Source organism: Alexandromys fortis, unplaced genomic scaffold, assembly GCF_014885135.2.
Source record: "Alexandromys fortis isolate MF-2015 unplaced genomic scaffold, M_Fortis_MF-2015_v1.1 scaffold_133, whole genome shotgun sequence".
In the NCBI taxonomy this organism is placed as follows: Eukaryota; Metazoa; Chordata; class Mammalia; order Rodentia; family Cricetidae; genus Alexandromys; species Alexandromys fortis.
In genome coordinates, this window is record NW_026068030.1 from 4,453,010 (window position 1) to 4,474,179 (window position 21,170).

The window sequence follows — 21,170 nt, forward strand, 5'->3', positions numbered from 1 at the left end:
CAACTGAAAAAAAAAAAAAAAAAGTATACAATGGAAAAAAAAAACATCTTCAACAAATTGATCTGTATACATCCTTACATCTGGTGGGTAGCCCTGTAGGATATTTGATTGACGTGGCAGGGACCAACTTACTGTGGGCAGTGCCATCCCTGAGCTGATGGTGTTGGTGCTTACAAGGAAGGAGGAGGAGCAAGTCGCTAAGCAGCACTCCTCCAGGCCTCTGCAGCAGCTCCTGCTTCCAGGTTCCTGCCGTGAGTGACTGCCTTTGATGATGGACATGGAAGCTGAAATAAGCCCTCTCCTCTCCAAGCTCATACTGTTTAGCCACAGCACTAGAAACCCTAACTAAGACAGTGCCTGCAGCTGGACAGGCGGTCTCTGTAACCATTAGCAGGCTAAGAAGGCCAATCCCACCCCTCTCTTAGCAACACTAGACTTTTAAAAAATATTGCCAGGGAAGTAAATATAGCACTATGTCATATTGAATAAAATCATATATGATGAGCCCAGCACAAAGCCTCAGTCACCAAAATTGTTCAACAACTGCTGTTGCTGTTTTTCTGTTAGTGTCACAGCACCCCGTCGCCAGCAAAGACCTCTAGACACAGGTTTTCTCCCGGACAAAACCAGATTTATCACACCTTGCCAAATAAAGGCACATAAGTCTGAGTGAGTCCAAAGAAGAGACAGAACGTACGTGGCCCGCTAAACATAGGGCGTAAACATAAAAAGAGACTATGCTAAAGGGAGAGAAAAAGATATAGGCACCCCCAAAGCTGAAAAAGCATGTCCCAGGGAGGACAGATAGGGAGGTTTCCAAATGCTGGGTGCTAGAGGTAAAACTTAGGCTCTCCACCCTGACCTGGGGAGTACGCTATCTGGGACAGAGTTGTTACTAGATACTGCTTAGGGAAGAGAACGTTCGCTCCGGTTTGGGGTTGCACAGGGTCATTCCTGCTCTTGTATCGACTTCCTACTACACTGTAACAACACACGGAAGAGCACAAATTTAGACACTTAAAGCCACCATAGGTGGTTTTTCTTGCGGTCTGTAGGTAGTCTGGCGTCATTGTCAATGGCTGACGCCAAGGGCTCAAAGGCGCCACCTTCTGACAGGACGCACCCTCGCATCCTTACATCTGATGGGTGCTGTACTTGTGTTCCTTCTGAAGGCCACAGTGGCTATTTCTTCCCACGTCTGTCAGGAGAACCGGTTCCTTCCCCTTGTTCAGCTTCCAGAAGCTGCCTGCATTTCTCAGCCCTTCCCTACATCACTCCTCCTTCTTGCTTTAGTGATTCTCCGAGTTCTGTGAGGATAGTTCAAAATAATCTCCCCTCCTCTTACCCACATCTTCAGAGTTCCTCTTGCTGTGTTCAGGTCAGCAGAACTAGCCAGGGGATGACCCTGGGGTCACCATTCTGCCCACCACATCTCTGCTCTGAGGTTATTCCAGATTGGTCTCTGCCGGCCTGCCCTGGCCATGGGAACCTGATGACACTTCCCCACTGAGAAGCTTTTTATCCTGTCTCCAGACACCAGGGCCTTGCGACAGACCCTTGGCTTTCCTTCTGGGAGCTGTTTGTCCCCTTTCTGTCCTGCTCACAGCAACTCCTCCTCCTCACATTTCTTACTGACCCGTCTACCTACAGCTTCCTTCTCAGCCACGAAGCACACAGGCGGGTGAGAGAGCAGGAGTATGAGGCAGGGGGATTCTCACTCCTGGTGGGAGAAGTGGCTTGTTTTCTCTTCTCTCCCATCATCCCTTCTTCACTGAAGACTTTCCTTCTGCTGCCTTCCAGCTTAACCTCGTGACTGTTAAAGATCAGCATTTGCTGTATTTTAATTGCAATAAAACACTTTCCTCACTGAGCAGGCAATATGGGTTAGAATGAGTTAGCATCGCCCTTAGATTTCTGTTCCATTTTATTGTTGTTGCTTTGTTTTGTTTTGTTTTTATTCTATTTGCTTTGCTTTGGGACACTGTAGTCCAGGCTGGTCCTGAACTCACTGATTCAATTCCGGCACCCACATGGAAGCTCATAACCCTCTGGAACTCCAGCCCTAGAGGATCTGATGTGCTCCTCTGGTCTCTGTGGGCACTGGATGCACGTGGGACACAGTCATGCATGCAGCCAAAACCCCCATACACATCAAATAAAACAGTTTTAGTTGGTTTTTACCCAATTTTTAAACAAATGAAAGAATATAATTAGCATTAATTATCACAAGGTGGTATTTTTCCTGAAAGACTATGTTATTATCTTTCTGTGATGGATATGTATTATTTTAGACATTTTAAGTGCATTAGCACAATATATTACATTATAAGGAATATTGAGTGCTCCCAGGAAACCAACTACTATGTATACTAAGTTAAAAGAATTAATTTTTAAACTCCTGGCTTTTAAAAACACGAAACATTTTTTTAATATAATTTTTTATTGAAAAAAAATTTCCGCCTCCTCCCGCCTCCCATTTCCCTCCCCATCTCCCTTTTCCCTCCCCCTCCTCCCTCTCCTCTCCCCCTCCCACCACTCCTTTCCCCCTCCCTCTCCAGTCTGAAGAGCAGTCAGGGTTCCCTGCCCTGTGGAAAGTCCAAAGTCCTCCCCTCTCCATCCTGGTCTAGGACGGTGAACATCCAAACTGTCTAGGCTCCCACAAAGCCAGAACATGAAGTAGGATCAAAACCCAGTGGCATTGTCCTTGGCTTCTCAGCAGCCCTCATTGTCCGCCATATTCAGAGAGTCCGGTTTTTCAGTCACAGTCCAGCTGGCCTTGGTGAGCTCCCACTAGATCAGCCCCACTGTCTCAGTGGGTGGGTGCACCCCTCGTGGTCCTGACTTCTTTGCTCATATTTTCCCTCCTTCTGCTCCTCCTTGGGACATTGGGAGCTCAGTCCGGTGCTCCAGTGTGGGTCTCTGTCTCTATCTCCATCCATCTCCAGATGAAGGTTTTATGGTGATATGCAAGATATTCATCAGTATGGCTATAGGATAGGGTCATTTCAGGTTCTCTGTCCTCAGCTGCCCCAGGAACTAACTGGGGACATCGCCCTGGGCACCTGGGAGCCCCTCTAGATGGATGGAAATAGAAAACACTATCCTGAGTGAGGTAACCCAGACCCAAAAAGATGAACATGGGATGTACTCGCTCATAATTGGTTTCTAGAGATAAATAAAGGTCAGTGAGTCTATAATTTGATTTCCTAAAGAAGCTAAATAAGAAGGTGATCCCAAAGAAAAACATATAGCTGTCCTCCTGATTATGGGAAGTAGACAAGATTGCCGGGCAAAAAATGGGATCTTGGGGGTGGGGTGGGAGGGGGTAAGGGGAGATGGGGAGAGAAAAGTGAGAAGGGGAGGTTGGGGGGAACTTGGGAAACGGGATGATTGGGATAAAGGAAGGTTGGATAGGGGAGCAGGGAAGCACATATCTTAATTAAGGGAGCCATCTTAGGGTTAAAAACACGAAACATTTTGAGGCAGAGACTGCGCTAGTTTAGAGTGGTGTAGTTAACTGATTTTAACAAAGGCATGCTGCAGTTACCCGTGAACGCCATCAGAGGGCGCCAAAGTAGGCCTCTGATATTTATTAGCAGAACCTGAGTGGCTGGATCCCAAGGCCTTTTTTTTTTTTTTTTTTTTTAGCAGACTTAAAATAGGCAAAACTTCTCTGGATAGAATAAATGTTTGTTAGTGGTATATTTCAGTACATTTTTTCAACGTGCAAAAATTTAACAGTACCGCTTCCCTGAAGGTCAGATTCTCAGAAGTTCCGGAGATAATGTAGACGCTTTAATGACCCCTGAGCTGTTAGGAAGGATCCAGACAAGGGAGTGGCCAGATGTCAATGGGGCTTACCAGGACACAGTGTGGTGCAGCCCCCACTGCTGCTCTTCCTGACTCCTTCCTCCGCACACTCCACAGGTTTTCCACGGGAACACCACACTGGGAGGGAGTGGAAGGGGAGACGGGGCCAACCTGCTTCCTTATGACCCACACCTGTCCCACCACCCTGTGCTGGTGTAGAACTCTCTTCTAAAGAATGAGTGTGTCGCCGAAAAGCCTAGAAAATTCTAAGAGTTCCAAGCTGGGGAATTGCAAGAGACCATACTTGTCTTTAGAAGATAGGCCAGAATAAGATGTCAACACAGGGCTGAGTCATGGTCTGTGGCGCTGTGACTCCATTGTTTGCACTTGCACGTGGGTATTGCGACCAGACATCCACATGGCTCCAACAGACACTTTTGAGGAGTTTTCTCCCTTCCACTTGGGAAGAAAAAAATTCTGCTAGAGGACATGTGTCCTTCACCAACAGCAGCTGGTGACCGCTGCTGCCAGCTCTAGGGATCCTAACTGTGGCAGAAAATTTTGTCTCCTGTAAAAAGCAGTGTGGCCATATTGAACTGCAGCATGGTGTGGGAGCGGGTGCTTCTGAGGGTCAACATTCCTCTGTAAGCAGATTGCGTCAAAAAGTGGAGTAAACAGTTCAGTGAGAGAATCCTTTCTAACACGTGACTATAAAGGTGTAGCATCATCCAGCTCAGAGGTCAGCATTGGAGATTGAATCCAACAGGCTGATGGCTAGGAAAGTGAGGGTGAATCCTAATCCAGCCAGCAAATCACTCAGCTCAAAAGAAGAGACAGCCTCCATTTTCTCAGGCTGGACATCAGATCCTGTGCTGTTGAAATCATTTCCAGAAACTAGGGTTCAAATAGTGACATCATCATTCTAACAGTGTGTGTCATGCTCTTCCCGCAGCTGGACCATTATCCCTCCATGAGTTACCATCTGCCCAGCTCCTCTGACACGCTATTCAATTCTCCCAAGTCGCTCTTCCTTGGAAAAGTTATAGGTAAGTCCTTGGTTCTTCTGGTACAAGTGTGGTGTTAAAAATGCACCTGTGGCAAGTCTTCCGCGGTAGTAAGTGTGAATTTGCATTTTTAACTACAGAGCTCTCTCAGTGAGGTCAACCCGGGGCATCCCTGTACCAGGAAACCTAGGTGGTGGCTGACAGTGGTTCACAGGAGTGCTACAAAATCCTCTTCGGGGTATTGCTCCTGCGAAACGCTAATTACACCTGTGACGTGCGCTGTGATTAGCATGGAGGACATCGCAGGCAGTGCCTGACATGGAAGTAGCATTCTGTGGTACCTATTATAAAGCAAGATGCAATTATCATCTCTCAGATTCACTTTTTAAAATTTGTTCTCTGGGATATTGAAGGCCTCTGCCTATGTACAACAACTAATTTAACTTCTTCCCTCTGAATCACTCCTAAGAAAAGTGTCTAATGTCATTTGCAGATTATAAGGTCATGAAGTAGAGGACTCATCCCCTACATGTGACTGCATTTATAACCACCCTTGTCCTCCCTTCAATATAAGAAATGGGCGTTATCTAGATGAAAAGGCAGGTACTATTGCTCACAAGTATTTTTAGTGTTTTACATGAAGTCTACAAAATTTTTCTATTCCTGTGAGAGTGTCTGTCATGAAGTAGATGCCAGTGTCAGCATGAAGCACAGCCCATGTCTCAAGGGGGATAAAAGATCACTTATCCTGAGCCACATAGGCATGACCATGGCCAGATTGCCCCCAAATAGCATGTCCCAGTGTGGAAATGATTACACAAGCTTTTATAGTCACAGGACATGCCATAAATCAAAGCACTTTTCAGACACATTGGTGAGACATGTTGATGGGTCACAGCAAGGCAGGGAACTTCTATTGTATGTTTTACCTGATGATGTTCTTAGCTTGAGGATAGTGAAAGAATTCGGAACTTCTACCTGAGTGTAAACAAGTTAGGTGGACAATGAATGGATAAGAGGGCTGGAGACGAGAGCTTGGCCCGCAGTCCCAAGGCTCTCACCAGCCAACAAGCCTTTAAAGCATTTGACATAGCTATGGCTTTCTTCCTGGGCGCTTTAGTTCACGGTGGTAACAGACAGACGGTCCAGTGAACACCGCTAATGCTATTTCACCAGGCCACTTTCCCCACTGTGCAGTATGCCAGTTTGGGAAGCCACAATGTTGTAAGGAGGGTGCTAGTTAGTTCCCAGCCACTTAGCCCCAAAATAATCACACAGACACTGTATTATTTAAATCACTGCTTGGCCCATTAGCTCTAGCTTCTTATTGGCTCTTACTTCTTAATTTAACCCATCTCCATTAATCCGTGCATCAACACAAGGTTGTGGCCTACCAGCAAAATTTCAGCACATCTGTCTCCAGCAGTAGTTCTATGGCTTTTCCCAGCATTCTTCCTCCCAGCATTCTCTTTAGTTTTCCCCCTCTACCTCTATTTTCTGCACAGGCCCAAGACAGTTTCTTTATTAACTAATGGCATTCACAGCATACAGAGGGAAATCTTGCATCACAAGTTTTTCGAAACTGAATTCACTCACACAGCAGCCAGACATGAGGGAAAGGAGCCTCTGAAACCATGTGCACCTCCCCAAGATGAGGTTAGGGGTTTTCATAAGACAAGGAAACAGGGTATTCTGAAGCATGAGGGGAGGTGATCAGAGAGGTAAAGAGGGGTGAAGTGATTAGTAGCCTGCATATGCAAACACTGTCTTTATCGCTCCTCATAGAATATATGTTCTGAAAACAGCCCTGATAGTGTGACTTGTGGGTGGAGTCTGGGGCTCTGTGATGTCAGAAGGTTTCCTGTCAATCACATATGCAGACCCGAAACACAGGGCCTCAACCAATGTGAGCTAGGCAAAGTTCTCTGGAAAATACAACCTAATCTGTCTTTATCAAGGTGACCTACTGTTAATCTCAAAGATGGGAGAAGAAAGACCACTGACCAAAATCATCATGGCCAAATTAATTAAAGCAATCAATTAATTTAAACAAGCCTTTTTATTTGTGGGCACGGGCTGCCTCCCCGTAAGGAAGAGTTCAAGAGGTCAGCTTTAGATGTAAGGAAGACAAGGTTTTTATAGCTCAGGGGTGGGAGGTTTCCAAATGGGAAATTTGACAAGCAAAATAGTCAAGGTTACAGGAACAGAACATAGCAAGGTGGTCAAAACAAAGCGGTCATAGCAAGAGAGTCGTAACAACCTTTTGAAACAAAAGTAGGATTGCCAGCTGGTATTACAAGTTTTGAAACAACGGCATGATAGCAAGGTGCTCATAAGGTAGTCACAGGTGACCATAAGAACCTTTTGAAACAATGGCATGGTTGTCATTTCCTGGAACATGCAGTGCAGAGCTCTTTGTAGTTAAGGTTATAGATGGGGCATAACCCAATCTTTGAGAAACAGATTTAATCATAAACAGGAATAAGCCTAGTTTGTCTTTACTATAACATGGCTTTCAAGCCTAAGATGGAGGCAGACTGGTTCATTACTAGCACGCTTGAGACAAGTAGAGTCAACTCAGCAGGGTCTCTCATTTTACTATTTCATTATGAGACTCCAAAACTACTGGGTAGACCGAGAATAAAAGGCCAATGCCGCTGGAAGCTTCTTTGGGGTTTTCCTGGGTTCTAAAGAAAGAGCCTTCACTTGAGAGAGAAAACATCTCACACTTATTATAAAAAAAATTAGTTTCATTATGGAGACTTGGTTACATCAGTCAGAGAGCATTAATTAAAATATGGTTGCAAAATCACAGCTTGAGGAACTGAACTGAACCTGTAATGAAAGTGATAATGGACATTTATATAGAATAGCACTTCAGCTGTATTAACCCCCTTGACTTTCATCACAGTTCCAGGAAGGTGTTGAGATTATTATCTCCCTTCAGAGATGACAAAAACCAGGCACAAATATGTAAAGTAGCGGCCCACTGCCACCTGGATTACAAGTAGCAGAACCAAACTTGGAACCAGGCAGGAAGACATGAAGACAGTTCTTGAGGAGTGTGCTGTTGTCTCTGGGACAGGAAACAGAGAAGTGAAGATGAGAAAGACAGATAACAAGAACTGATGGGGGATGGATGCAAGGCTAAGGTAAACCAACCCAACAAGCATTGAGTTTTCTATAGCATACCTGAAAGTGGGAAAGATCCTTCTATAGAACCGGGAACACATCCATCCTGTTGCTCAGTGAGACAGTTAGAACCCACGAAGTGTAGAATCAGTGTAGAACCCACAAAGGAAAGGCTACAAACTCCAGGTTGGTAGAAAGGGCAATTGATAGCAAAGGTGGAATTGGAACAAAAATGAGAGCTGCAGTGTATTGACTGCCAGGCCTTAGAGTTTTGTACAGTGTGTACAAATAACTAAGTAGCTACCCTTTAATCCCTTGTGCCCTAAAAATAACATGTTGGCATGGTGTCAAATATAGGTTTAACTACATTGTACTTGTGGGTAGCTCCTAGTAGTTTTCTGCATTTGAAAGATCTTATGATTTTATGAAACAAGAAGACAAATTTTGTGACATATCTAACGTTGTATACATGAACATGATGAGTAAATATTGTAACAACCCTATGAAACAAGATGTCATTATTATCCGCTCTCACACATGAGACTGAGGGTTAATCATCTGATGTGTGGGAAAATGACTTTGCAGGCATGCTACCCTGATTGTGCCCTATCTCATTAGAACTGGGCCCAGGAGAAACTGGCTCTCATCCTCACTGATCAATGAGATCCCTGTCGATCAAGACAGGAGCAATGCTGAATGAATGATTGTTGAACTAATAATCCTGAGAAAAGAATCACAATGAATGGCATTGGCACAACACATGAGGGTGACAAGGTGGGTGGTGACACACAGTAAGGTCAACACAGAGATGATGTCAGTCCTCACCTGGTTTGCAGCTCTGTCCTTTGTTGTGGGTTTTTGCTTGCTTGCTTGCTTGCCTGCTTGCTTTGCTTTGCTTTGCTTTAGTCAGAGATCTGACAATAATGAACTAAAAAGAATGCAGGCCTAAGAATCTAGCAGAGCTGGTTAGACTTGAGTGCAGGCCTGCCTGTGGAAAATAATCTTGGTCCTCTTGTGCTAATGCTTTGTGATTTAACCTCTGAGAGTCTCAGTTTCCTCAAATATATCATGGAAAACTCACACATCTGCCTCCGAGTTGTTAGTTCCCTGAGGCTAAAGATTGTGGGCATTAAAAAAAATAATTTATCAATATTTTATCATATTATCATATATTATGTTGCAATATCAATAAGCAACATAAAACAAATGCTTAAACAATATTTGTTGAGTAAATGAACTACCCTTTTACTATTAATCTCATAACATCTGAGAGAGGGCTTATCAATCATATTGCTTGAAACACAAATAATAAAAGTATTACCACTGTTGGATGCTGGCTGTGGGCCTGCCATCTGGTTATATGCTGTATTTATAAATTCTTCCCAACCTCACCAGCCCCACTCTCTAGATACAATTGCACCCTTAGACTGTGATGATCAGGAAGGGCTCCAGACACTACCATGGGCAAAATCACCACCAGTCGAGAGCTCCTGGCTTAAAGAGACAGAGCTAATCCATGGGAAGATGGTGTAGGAAAAGCATGATGTTTGGTCCATGCCCTAGGCTTTGCTGCCTGGTAACACCTGCACCCTTAGGAACAGTGGGGACGCAAGGAGGACAGCTGGTGCAGGAAAACACAATTCTGCTGCTAGAAGCAAAAAAGTCAGAGTGCCAAAACAAAGGCTGTACGAGTGGCTGGGGGCCCTGCTTTTTCACTACCTTTCAAGCTAGTAATCTTTAACTATGCCATCAGTACAGGCAGGACTCAGGGGAGTAATTCTAAATTTCCCTTTGAGCATAGTTCAGTGAAAAATGAACTATTTGCATTTTCCAGATAGATACACATCTGAAAAGATGAGTTGGGCTCCCAACAGATATTTCGTGCACTCCAAAGGCTTGACAACCCCTAGAGCACCCTGCTATTCAGTTGTTTCTTTACTAGGTCAACTGCTAATCAGTAAGTGGTCCCATAAAAGGAGAAGGAGACAGATCTAAATAAATAATGTGGCTTCCCACTGAGCTCATTAAGGAGCCCTGCTTAAGGAAGGTGTTTCTGAAGAATAGAAGAAGAGAGAGGCCTCATCAAGGACAATGTGAGCTTCAAAATGGGAGTGGGAACAAACATGAGAACTTGGTCTGGCTGCCTCAGAAATTTAGCATAGATGCTCCTGCAATCCTGAGTCCTTAGCCAGATGTCAGACCCCCAGCAATTAGCGAAGGCTCACGAAGTAGAAAATCCATCAGAACAAGTTGTGTCTACTTCTTGTCATTTACTACCTAAATGATGTCCTAGATTTTTATGAGTCTGGTTTTAAGCAGCAAGTTGTCTCTCAGGAAATGTAATTTGGAACCTAAGGGAGATGGAGAGGGCCCTGTGTCTGTCCCCCATTTCCAATAGTTCTATCAACACCTTGAGTAAAGACACTAACACTAATTAATAGCAACACATGCTTGAGAGGAATGATCTAATGTTCAGGATGACAAAACCTTTCAAATGTACCTTGACAAGGTAGAAAGATGGGATACAAATATTGGGGTGTAATACTATTCCACACTTAGAAAGAATAAAAAAAATTAAAGGAGATCAGAGATTCCCAGACTCAAGAAAAACCTCAGGTGAATGGTGTGAGCACCATTCTTTTTTTTTTTTTTTTTTTTTTTTTTTTTTTTTTTTTTTTTTTGGTTTTTCGAGACAGGGTTTCTCTGTGTAGCTTTGGTGCCTGTCCTGGAACTGGATCTGTAGACCTGGCTGGTCTCGAACTCACAGAGATCCGCCTGCCTCTGCCTCCCGAGTACTGGGATGCACCGTTCTTCAGTAACTGATTCTTCAATGAATCTAAGACGGAGCCACTAGGGAGATGGTGTCTGCGGTGTCTGGAGTAGATTGACAGTCTTCTGAGAAGACCAGATAGATACAGACCCATAACCAAAAGGCCCAGGAAGAGTTACTCAGACTGAGTTATGACTGGAGACAAGCTGCAGAATTAGTTGGTCGGGCCCGCTCAACTGGCTGGAACAGACACAGGGAGTACAAGTTTGAAGGGAGAAATTCCATCTCTACAAGTGGGATGATCTCCTCCTTACAAACAAGATGATAATGAAGTCTGTATGCTAGAGAGTATTCCAGATACTAAGGAGCTTTTCAGACTGAGTAAATCCAAACTAGATGAAGCCTGTATGCCTTTGAAACTCCATGAAGTCTGGTGGGAATATGCTTCTGTGAAGGAGTGAGCAATGCAGTATCTGTTTGAGAGATGAGATGCTAACTATATTCTGGATTGCTTGATATCATCTACTGTATGACTATATCACAGGTGTGAATTTCGATTCAGTATACTGAGCATCACATCACTATAAATTCTGTTATTGAACAGTCAATGTGCTCAAGGTGGCAGTATTTATTTTCATTTTAGAGAGTGATTAGCCATTTTTTATTAATTTTTCAAGCAAACTCTTTGTGCCACTGTTGTGACTCAGACTCATATAGAATCACAATAAAGTGGGTCTATTCACTATAAAAGGACAATGCAGCCTCTCTGCTTGCATCCGAGAAGCCACCCTTGGGGAGAAACCAACTACTCAAGTTGAGTAACCCTTGTTTTACGGCTTCTCAGCTGCAGGAACTGGGGTAGGATAGTAAAATCTGAGGTAACTTTTTACACTGAGTTTTATATAGTTTGTAAGTCATACTGGTCCCAGATTCTAACATTGCCTAACTACTTTACTGTCCAAAGCCACTTTGGTAGGAAATGTGTCTCCTGGTAACCATTGTGTGCACTCCATTGCCATCCATACTCCAAATGTGACAATCCCTGGCAATAAGAAATCCTCATATTCTCGAGCTTTCCACTCCTTCCAGAACTTTGGCAGTACTTCACACAACAGAAAGTAACATATTTAATTTTTCAACCCTTGATCAAAGCTGTGGTAGGCATTACACAGCTCACTGAAAATTTCTGGCCAAGGAATTATGAACTGAAAAAGTGTGTACCACTCCCAAGACAGAACATTCCATTGCGGACCCAAGGCCCCCTAAAGCTTCCTGTTCCCTTGTCACTCGGGCAGGGTGACTAATAAACCTCAAGTGGTGCTTGTTCTACATGCCAGGTCCTGTGACCACATGAAGAGAGAACCCCTTTTATTCATGATGAATATATGGCATGAAAAAAAAAACCTTTGTTTTGTAAGCCAACGATGACTACAGGACTGTTTTTTACTATGGCACAGCCTAACCTGCTCCAATTGGCACATGAAGATTGCCATAAAGAGGAGACTTTGTTTCCTCAAACTTGGACTTCAGGTCTTAACATTCCATTTGCCAACTATGTGACATAAGCAAGCTACTTCTGCTTCTCATCTTGGTTATCTGTTTCCTCTGTGTAAACTGACAACAGCCATGCCCTAACTTCAAAAAATAAGATTTAGCAGGCAACATAGTATATGCCCCATATTATGTCTATAATACATAATAGTGATTTCTAATCCTTCGAAATTAAACAAATATATATTCATCATATCCAGTGTGGGGCATTGTGTAAGGAACTGGAGATTTCAGTAGTGTCAAACTCTCCCAGTTTCTGTCTTTGGAAGGCTCAGATTTTAGCTGGAAGAGAAGAGAAGGTGAGGCAATTAGAATGGCAAGTGGCAAGACTGGGAGAAGATGGTCTAGGCGTTTCAGAGCAGTCTAGTCAGAGATTGAGAGGTTCAGCACCATGCTACTGTGAAATCTAAGAGCCAAGAATGCAGTGCAAAGTACTGGGGGGATCACTCTTACTGCCTGTGCTCCACAGTCAAGGTGGCAACAAGGCCAAGTGAATTCTTGTACCTTGGATCACAAGAATGTGTGTATATGTTAGTTATGTAAAAGTGACATTATTTATGCTAGAATGCATGAGGTGTATTGACAGCTAGCATAAGAGCATTGGGAACATTCTTGGTGTCTGGAGCTATTTGCAAAGCCCATGTACCATTCTAGCAATTTGATCTGAGTAGGTCTGAGTAGGAAAAGCTGCCCTGAGAACTCTGAGGCAGTCATAGAACTTCTGATTGCAGATAACATCAGATAAGCCATTTATAAATAATCACTCAGAGTTATTATTAATTATAAATGTTTGGCCAATGGCTCAGGCTTATTACTAGCTAGCTCTTATATCTAAATTAACCCATTTCTGTAGGTGGAGACTGCTTGTTCATTTCCCAGCCACCCAGATCCAAATAATAACACAGAAACCATATTAATTGCAACACTGTTTGGCCACTAGCTTATACATATTTCTAGCAAACTCTTACATCTTAAATTAACCTACTTCTTTTAATTTATGAATCACCACAAGGTTGTGGCCTACCAACAAGTTTCTGACTGGTGACTGGTGTCTTTCTCCTTCAGCAGTTACATGGTGTCTCTTTGACTCTGCCTACTTTCTCCCTATATCTCTGGATTTCCCGCCTGGCTTTATTCTACCCTGCCAGAGTCCTAAAGCAGATTCTTTATTAACCAATGGTAATAAAATATATTCACAGCATACAGAGAGAATCCCACATCACATTTCTATTAATCTGTTTATTGCCACATGGCTGTGACATTACTTCATTTTCTTCCTTGGTGACTAGCTGGCATCCCGTAGACTCCACCTTCTTTTTCCCTATTTCTTTGGATTTCCTGCCTGAATCTATCTTGCCCTGTCATAGGCCAAAAGAGCTTATTTATCAACCAGTGAGAGCAACACATTTTCACAGCATACAGAAGGACATCCCACATCCTTACAACATCTGCTACTGCCATGCACAGAATAACTTGACTGTTCAAGGAAATGCAGTGTTTTTATATGCCTGTGATAAACTGATCCTCCAGGATCACAAGGACTACCAGATATGCATCTGGCTTAAGTTGACCCCTTCATCATTTAAATATACCTTTCTGCTTGAGCTATTCTTTCTCAAACACAAATGCTCATTCTCTCTAGTGGTGTGCTTCATTTGTTCCACCCTTTTCTTGCTTCTTTTTTCCCTTCCTTCCTTTCTTTCTTTTCTCTTTATGATAGAATTCCATGTAGCTCAGGCTTACCTCAAACTCCCTATGTATTCACGGATGACCCTGAACTTCTGATCCTCCTGCCCTCACTTCCTGAGTAATAGGACTACAGGCATGTACTAGAATATTCAGTATATGTGGTGCTGGGGATCAAACCCAGAGCTTCAACCATGCTAGGAAAGTACTATACAGATTGAGCAACACACACACACACACACACACACACACACACACACTTTTTTTTTCTATAGAAGGATGGCCAGGCATATAAAAAACCAAAGAGAGAAGGCAGCAGCATATAGGCTATATATCTACACAATGTGAGAATAGGGAAGAAGTTGAATTTATACCAGCCCTTGAGTTTGCACAGCCTAGGAGCTGCTGGCCAGCAGCCTAGCACTCTATGTCTTCTAATTGTCACTACATGCTCTTCTAGCCGTGGGGGTTAAACCCTAAGGTAGTTGAACTTTGAGTTCCACAGGGCATCTGTCCTCATCTTTGTCATTACTACTGTCCCCTCATCTCCCATTTGGGACAAATCCATGAGTCTCTGTCATATCCTCCATGTTCCCCATGAAAACCTGTCAATATCCACATGTCAGGCCCATGGTAGATTTGGTGGTATCTACCACAGAATCCATGCGTCTGGAACAAAAGTTGAAAATCTTGCTACTACTTTTGTCTCCTCATATAATTGAGCTGGCCCCTGTTGCTACAGGTCCCCCTACACAGTCTATCCCAAAATACCTAGGATGGGGAGTAATGCAAAAGCCCTTGCCCTGAATCTTCCTCACCTTCCACATTTCTCGTCTACTCTGCACCTCATTCTTTGCTCATAGATCTCTTGGCCTTTACACTGGAACAATCTTTGCTTGTACTTTCTATACAAGCCGGCTGACTTACAAAAACGTAATGGTTTCAAATATCAGCTCCATGTTTTCTGCTAACCTGGTGTCAGCTGAAGATGGAGTAGCTCTGCCTTGACTCTTCTCATCCCAGGACTAGAACTATCACAAACATGTTCATCCCAAGGCGCTGGCAGGCCCAAGACTACAAACCCACTCTTGCAAGCAGTTTTCAACCTTTTGATTTTCGTCCCACCACTAATATTCATAGGCTCTGCTTCTTCCACGAGAGGGATAGAAAAACCACAGAGCAAAGGACACAGGGAGAAACGAAGAACCAGGGCCACCCATGTGGACCCAAAGTTAACCATTGTCATCTAATCTTCCTGTGGCTAAGAGATACCTTGTGCCATCTCCTAGTTAAGTAGGAGTGCATGCTGTCTCTGAATATCTCTGTGGCATGGTTTCTCCAAGCACTGCAAGCTGTGAATAAAGACACATGGGAACATAACTTATTTGCTCAAAAGTGTGCTGGGTGCTTATTGTTCTGTGTTGCCCAGACAATAGATGGTAGTCATACTTACGGTTGGAATGAGTATGTTTAAGAAAGCTGAAGGAAAGGGACAAATAGCAAGAGAAGGAGAGGAGGGGATTCAAAACATCTGGCAGAAATCAATTGTGGAAGCCAAGGCAGTCACCTAGATGTCTCACTAAGCTTCCTCTCCATGGAGGAGCTTCCATGGCTGAACTTCCGGCCTCTCCTTCCCTCTGCAGCCATTTTTATATCACGAGGCAAACAATGGCAGTAACCTTCATTGGAAATGGTTCACTTTATAGGTGTTCTCGGGGCCACGGTGTATTTACTCTTGAACTCTTTTGCTGTTTTCTTCTTGTCACAGAACTAGTGTAGGGGCCACCTATCCCAAGACAAAGCAGGATAATTTGAAACAAACATGTTTGGGTCTTAAATGAGGTCGGGAAAACCCTCCCTCCCAATCCAGCCTCTGAGCAAGCACAGAGCACATGACAGTTTTAGTGATACACTGTACATTACATTTATGGGTGCCAGGTGATGGACAGGCGATGAATAAAACATGAAATCCTCTGTCTTTAAGCTGTGTGTTTTCTCATGAATGTAGACAAAGAATGAGTAGAGAATTGTGGAGTAGAAGTGTTAGCTAGCTGTAAGTGCTAAGAAGAAAGAAAATAAGGAGGATGGTAACAGAGAGAGAGGGCGCACACAAAGATGGCCAGAAAAGCCCTCTTTGAGGCAGTAAAGTTCAAGAAGTGTCCTGGGTGAAATGGGAGAGACAGAGTTGAGATCTGTGGCCTTACATGAAGGCTGAGGGCAATTGAAAATCTATATGAAGCGAGGGTAAGTCTGGCTTGTCCAAGGGTGAAGGAAAACCCGAGATCAATGGGCAAAGTGGGAAGAAACGGGGGAGTGAGAGAGTCAGAAGCCAGATTGCCCCGATGGAGACCAAGTAGAAGGTCTGAGCATGTGTGCAGTATGGTCTGATGTATGTATTAGAAAGGGCATGCCAACTGCCTGAGCCATTTTACCTAGAGAAGAAGGGTCAGGCAGGTGGAAGGCCAAGATGAATACTGAAACCGGTCACATGGCAGATGCTGAGTTGAGATAAGAGAGAACGGAGCTTGAACTACAGGAGGTGTAGTGGTGGTGATGGAGATGCCCTTAAGGGTCCTTCATCCATGGGAGAGCACCCAGCAGGTGTCTTCAGGATGAGTGCCTGAGACACTAACGCATATAAGGGACAAAAAGAAGCATCCAGAAGAGAAAGCCAGAGTTGCCACTGTTCACTGCTCTATTTCCTGCCTCAGCCAGTGCAGACTGAGAAATACACAGGGATAAGCCATCATTACAGCTGATGACTCTGATCTTCTTTTCAAATTGTTATTGGAGAGAAAGACTAATATATCTCTTAAGATGGAGATAGAGAGAATGTGGCAGCGGAATTGCCTGCTACTATATTCAGAGTGAGACCCTGATGGGGACTCATTTCTGGTAATTCATCTCCACCTCCGAAACAAGGGAGGCAGCATATTGATAAATGAACACTTGGCGAACAGCTAATTGAAATTTCAGGTCAGTTGCCTTTGGGTTTTATTATAAAGACAGAGGCGGCAGTTAAACACGGATGGGAAATATGTTTTAAGTGATAAGCAAGGAATACCATTAAAGTGGGTAAGGGGAAATTAGGAAATTGTGAGAAGAATTAAGAAATTATAAAAAATGAGAGGAAATAAAGAAAAGATGATGCTTTCTTCATGTTTGTTTGGTTTAGAAGAATATCCCCAGTGCTTTATCTTGAAGGTTGACTGCTCATTTTTTTACTTGCACTAATTTCCACTCGTACACATTTATTCTTTATTATGATTATACTTCATTATGATTACCTCATAGATTTATAAGAGACCCAGAGACATAACTGATGGGCTTGTTACTGTCTTACAGCTGAGAAAAACAAGGCCCACTAAGTTAGAGCTACTTGACCACATCTGTGTACCCAGTGTCTCAATATTGTTGCCAACATAACATAACACTCTATTGTAATAATGTTTGCTTGTCGCCCAGATGTAGCTTTACCAAGTAAAATGAATACTTAGAGTAACAGGGCCTAACAGACATTGTGCCAGAAGTCTACCTGTCACATTTGCTGAGGGTGCCTAAGCAGGCTTTTCTGTACCTGAGTTCCAGTTTCTTAAACGGTGAATGTAATCACACCACTATCCTAGCTTTGTCGTGAAGATGGAACCTGGCATTGGATGTGGCGGGTTTGGAGTAGCGCCAGGCCCATAGCAAATATCGAGCACCCCCTGGGCTGTATTGCAGCTTGAAAGATCTGGGTCCCCTGATACCTGATGAAGTCAGTAACCCGGGAGTCAGTGTGATGGGAGAAGAAAAAGCTTTTTTGGCAACAAGCCAGCGGGTTGAAAACAAAGGGCTTTCACAGGAAGGCCGTCTTGCCAGGAGTCACAGACACAATTGCTTAGACGGCGTTTCACAGGGTCTAATTTTAGTTATAGCCAGGTAGATACTAGAAAGGTCATTAAATCTTATTTTTCTTTTTTTTATTGAAAGAAAAAAAAAGAAATTCCCACCTCCTCCAAGTCTCCTATTTCCCTCCCCCTCCTCCCACTCTTCTCCTCCTCCCCCCACTCCTATCCCCCTCCCTCTCCAGTCCAAAGAGCAGTCAGGGTTCCCTGCCCTGTGGAAAATCCAAGGTCCTCCCCCCTCCATCCAGATCTAGGAAGGTGAACATCCAAACTGGCTAGGCTCCCACAAAGCCAGAACATGAAGTAGGATCAAAACCCCGTGCCATTGTCTTTGGATTCTCATCAGCCCTCATTGTCCGCCATGTTCAAAGAGTCCGGTTTTATCCCATGCTTTTTCAGTCACAGTCCAGCTGGCCTTGGTGAGCTCCCACTAGATCAGCCCCACTGTCTCAGTGGGTGGGTGCACCCCTCGTGGTTCCGACTTCCTTGCTCATGTTCTCCCTCCTTCTGCTCCCCATTGGGACCTTGAGAGATCAGTCCGATGCTCCAGTGTTGGTCTCTGTCTCTATCTCCATCCATCTCCAGATAAAGGTTCTATGGTGATATGCAAGATATTCATCAGTATGGCTATAGGATAGGATCATTTCAGGTTCCCTATCCTCAGCTGCCCAAGGAGCTAACTGGGGACATCGCCCTGGGTACCTGAGAGCCCCTCTAGGTTCAAGTCTCTTGCCAACCCTAAGATGACTCCCTTAATTAAGTTATGTGATTCCCTGCTCCTCTATCCAACATTTCTTTCTCCCAATCATCCCGTTTCCGCAAGTTCCCCCCATTCTCCACTTCTTACATTTCTCTCCCCATCTCCCCTTACCCCCGTCCCACCCCACCCCCAAGTTCCCAACTTTTTGCCCGGCAATCTTGTCTACTTCCCATATCCAGGATAATAACTATATGTTTTTCTTTGGGTTCACCTTCTTATTTAGCTTCTTTAGGATCACGGAATATAGACTCAATGACCATTATTTGTGACTAGAAACCAATTATGAGTGAGTACATCCCATGTTCCTCTTTTTGGGTCTGGGATACCTCACTCAGGATAGTGTTTTCTATTTCTATCCATTTGCATGCAAAATTCGAGAAGTCATTGTTTTTTTACCGCTGAGTAGTACTCTAATATGTATATATTCCACACTTTCTTCATCCATTCTTCTATTGAAGGACATCTAGGTTGTTTCCAGGTTCTCGCTATAACAAATAATGCTGCTATGAACATAGTTGAACAAATGCTTTTGTCATATGATATGGTATCTCTTGGGTACATTCCCAAGAGTGGTATTGCTGGGTCCAGGGGTAGGTTGATCCCGAATTTCCTGAAATCGCCACACTGATTTCCAAAGTGGTTGCACAAGTTTGCATTCCCACCAGCAGTGGATGAGGGTACCCCTTCCTCCACAACCTCTCCAACAAAGGCTATCCTTCCTTGGTGTTTTTGATTTTAGCCATTCTGACAGGTGTAAGATGATATCTCAAAGTTGTTTTGATTTGCATTTCCCTGATCGCTAATGAGGTTGAGCATGACCTTAAGTGTCTTTTGGCCATTTGCAATTCTTCTGTAGAGAATTCTCTGTTCAGTTCAGTGCCCCATTTTTTAATTGGGTTATTAAGCGTTTTAAAGTCTAGTTTCTTGAGTTCTTTATATATTTTAGAGATCAGACCTTTGTCTGTTGCGGGGTTGGTGAAGATCTTCTCCCAGTCAGTAGGTTGCCTTTTTGTCTTAGTGACAGTGTCCTTTGCTTTACAGAAGCTTCTCAGTTTCAGGAGGTCCCATTTGTTCAATGTTGCCCTTAATGTCTGTGCTGCTGGGGTTATACATAGGAAGCAATCTCCTGTGCCCAACTTTTGTAGGCTACTTCCCACTTAGTCTTCTATCAGGTTCAGTGTGTTCAGATTGATATTGAGGTCTTTGATACATTTGGACTTGTGTTTTGTGCATAGTGATAGATATGGGTCTATTTTCATTCTTCTACAGGTTGATATCCAGTTGTGCCAGCACCATTTGTTGAAGATGCTTTCTTTCTTCCATTGTATACTTTTAGCTCCTTTATCGAAAATCAGGTGTTCATAGATTTATGGGTTAAAATCCGGGTCTTCTATATGATTCCATTGGTCGACTTCTCTGTTTTTATGCCAGGACCACACTGTTTTCATTACTGTAGCTCTGTAATAGAGTTTGAGGTGAGGGATGGTAATGCCTCCAGAACATCCTTTATTGTATAAGATTGTTTTGGCTATTGATTATTGTCCTCTCAAGATCTGTGAAGAATTTTGATGGGACCTTGATGGGGATTGCATTGAATCTATAAATTGCCTTTGGAAGAATTGCCATTTTTACTATGTTGATCCTCCCATTCCAAGAGCAAGGGAGGTCCATTTTCTGGTATCCTCTTCAATTTCTTTCTTCAATGCCTTTAAGTTCTTATCAAATAGATGTTTCACTTCCTTGGGTAGAGTTACCCCAAGATATTTTATGCTGTTTGTGGCTATCGTGAAAGGTGAAGCTTCTCTGATTTCCCTCTCTGCTTCCATATCCTTTGTGTAAAGGAGGGCAATTGATTTTTTGGAGTTGATCGTGTATCCTGCCACATTATTAAAGGTGTTTATCGGCTGTAGGAGTTCTTTTGTGGAGTTTTTGGGGTCGCTTATGTACACTATCATATCATCCGCAAATAACGAAAGTTTAACTTCTTCCTTGCCAGTTCGAATCCCCTTGATCCCCTTATGCTTTCTTATTGCTATTGCTAAAACTTCAAGAACTATATTGAAGAGGAATAGAGAGAGTGGACAGCCTTGTCGTGTTCCTGATTTTAGTGGCATGGCTTTGAGTTTCTCTCCGTTTATTTTGATGTTAGCTGTTGGCTTGCTGTAAATAGCTTTTTATTATATTTAGGTATGACCCTTGTATCCCTAATCTCTCCAAGACTTTTATCATAAAGGGATGTTGAATTTTGTCGAATGCTTTTTCAGCATCTACTGAAATGATCATATGTTTTTTTTTCTTTCAGTTTATTTATATGATGGATTACATTGATAGATTTTCGTATGTTTAACCAGCCCTGCATCTCTGGGATGAAGCCTACTTGATCATAATGGATAATTTTTCTAATGTGTTCTTGGATTCGGTTTGCCGGTATTTTGTTGAGGATTTTTGCATCGCTGTTCATGAGCGAGATTGGCCTATAATTCTCTTTCTTGGTTGAGTCTTTGTGTGGTTTTGGTATCAGAGTAATTGTAGCTTCATAAAAGGAATTTGGCAATGACTCTTCTGTTTCT

At 43.3% G+C, this 21,170-nt stretch overlaps 1 protein-coding gene across 1 annotated transcript in view; it reads left to right on the plus strand.

Annotated features, from left to right (window-relative positions):
* Window positions 1-21,170, plus strand: part of Cntnap2 (contactin associated protein 2) — a 1,600,222-nt gene that overhangs the window by 1,453,301 nt on the left and 125,751 nt on the right. The window contains exon 22 of the mRNA XM_050164469.1: window positions 4,763-4,856. Coding sequence (XP_050020426.1) covers window positions 4,763-4,856 — 94 coding nt within the window. The remainder of the gene's footprint in view (window positions 1-4,762; window positions 4,857-21,170) is intronic.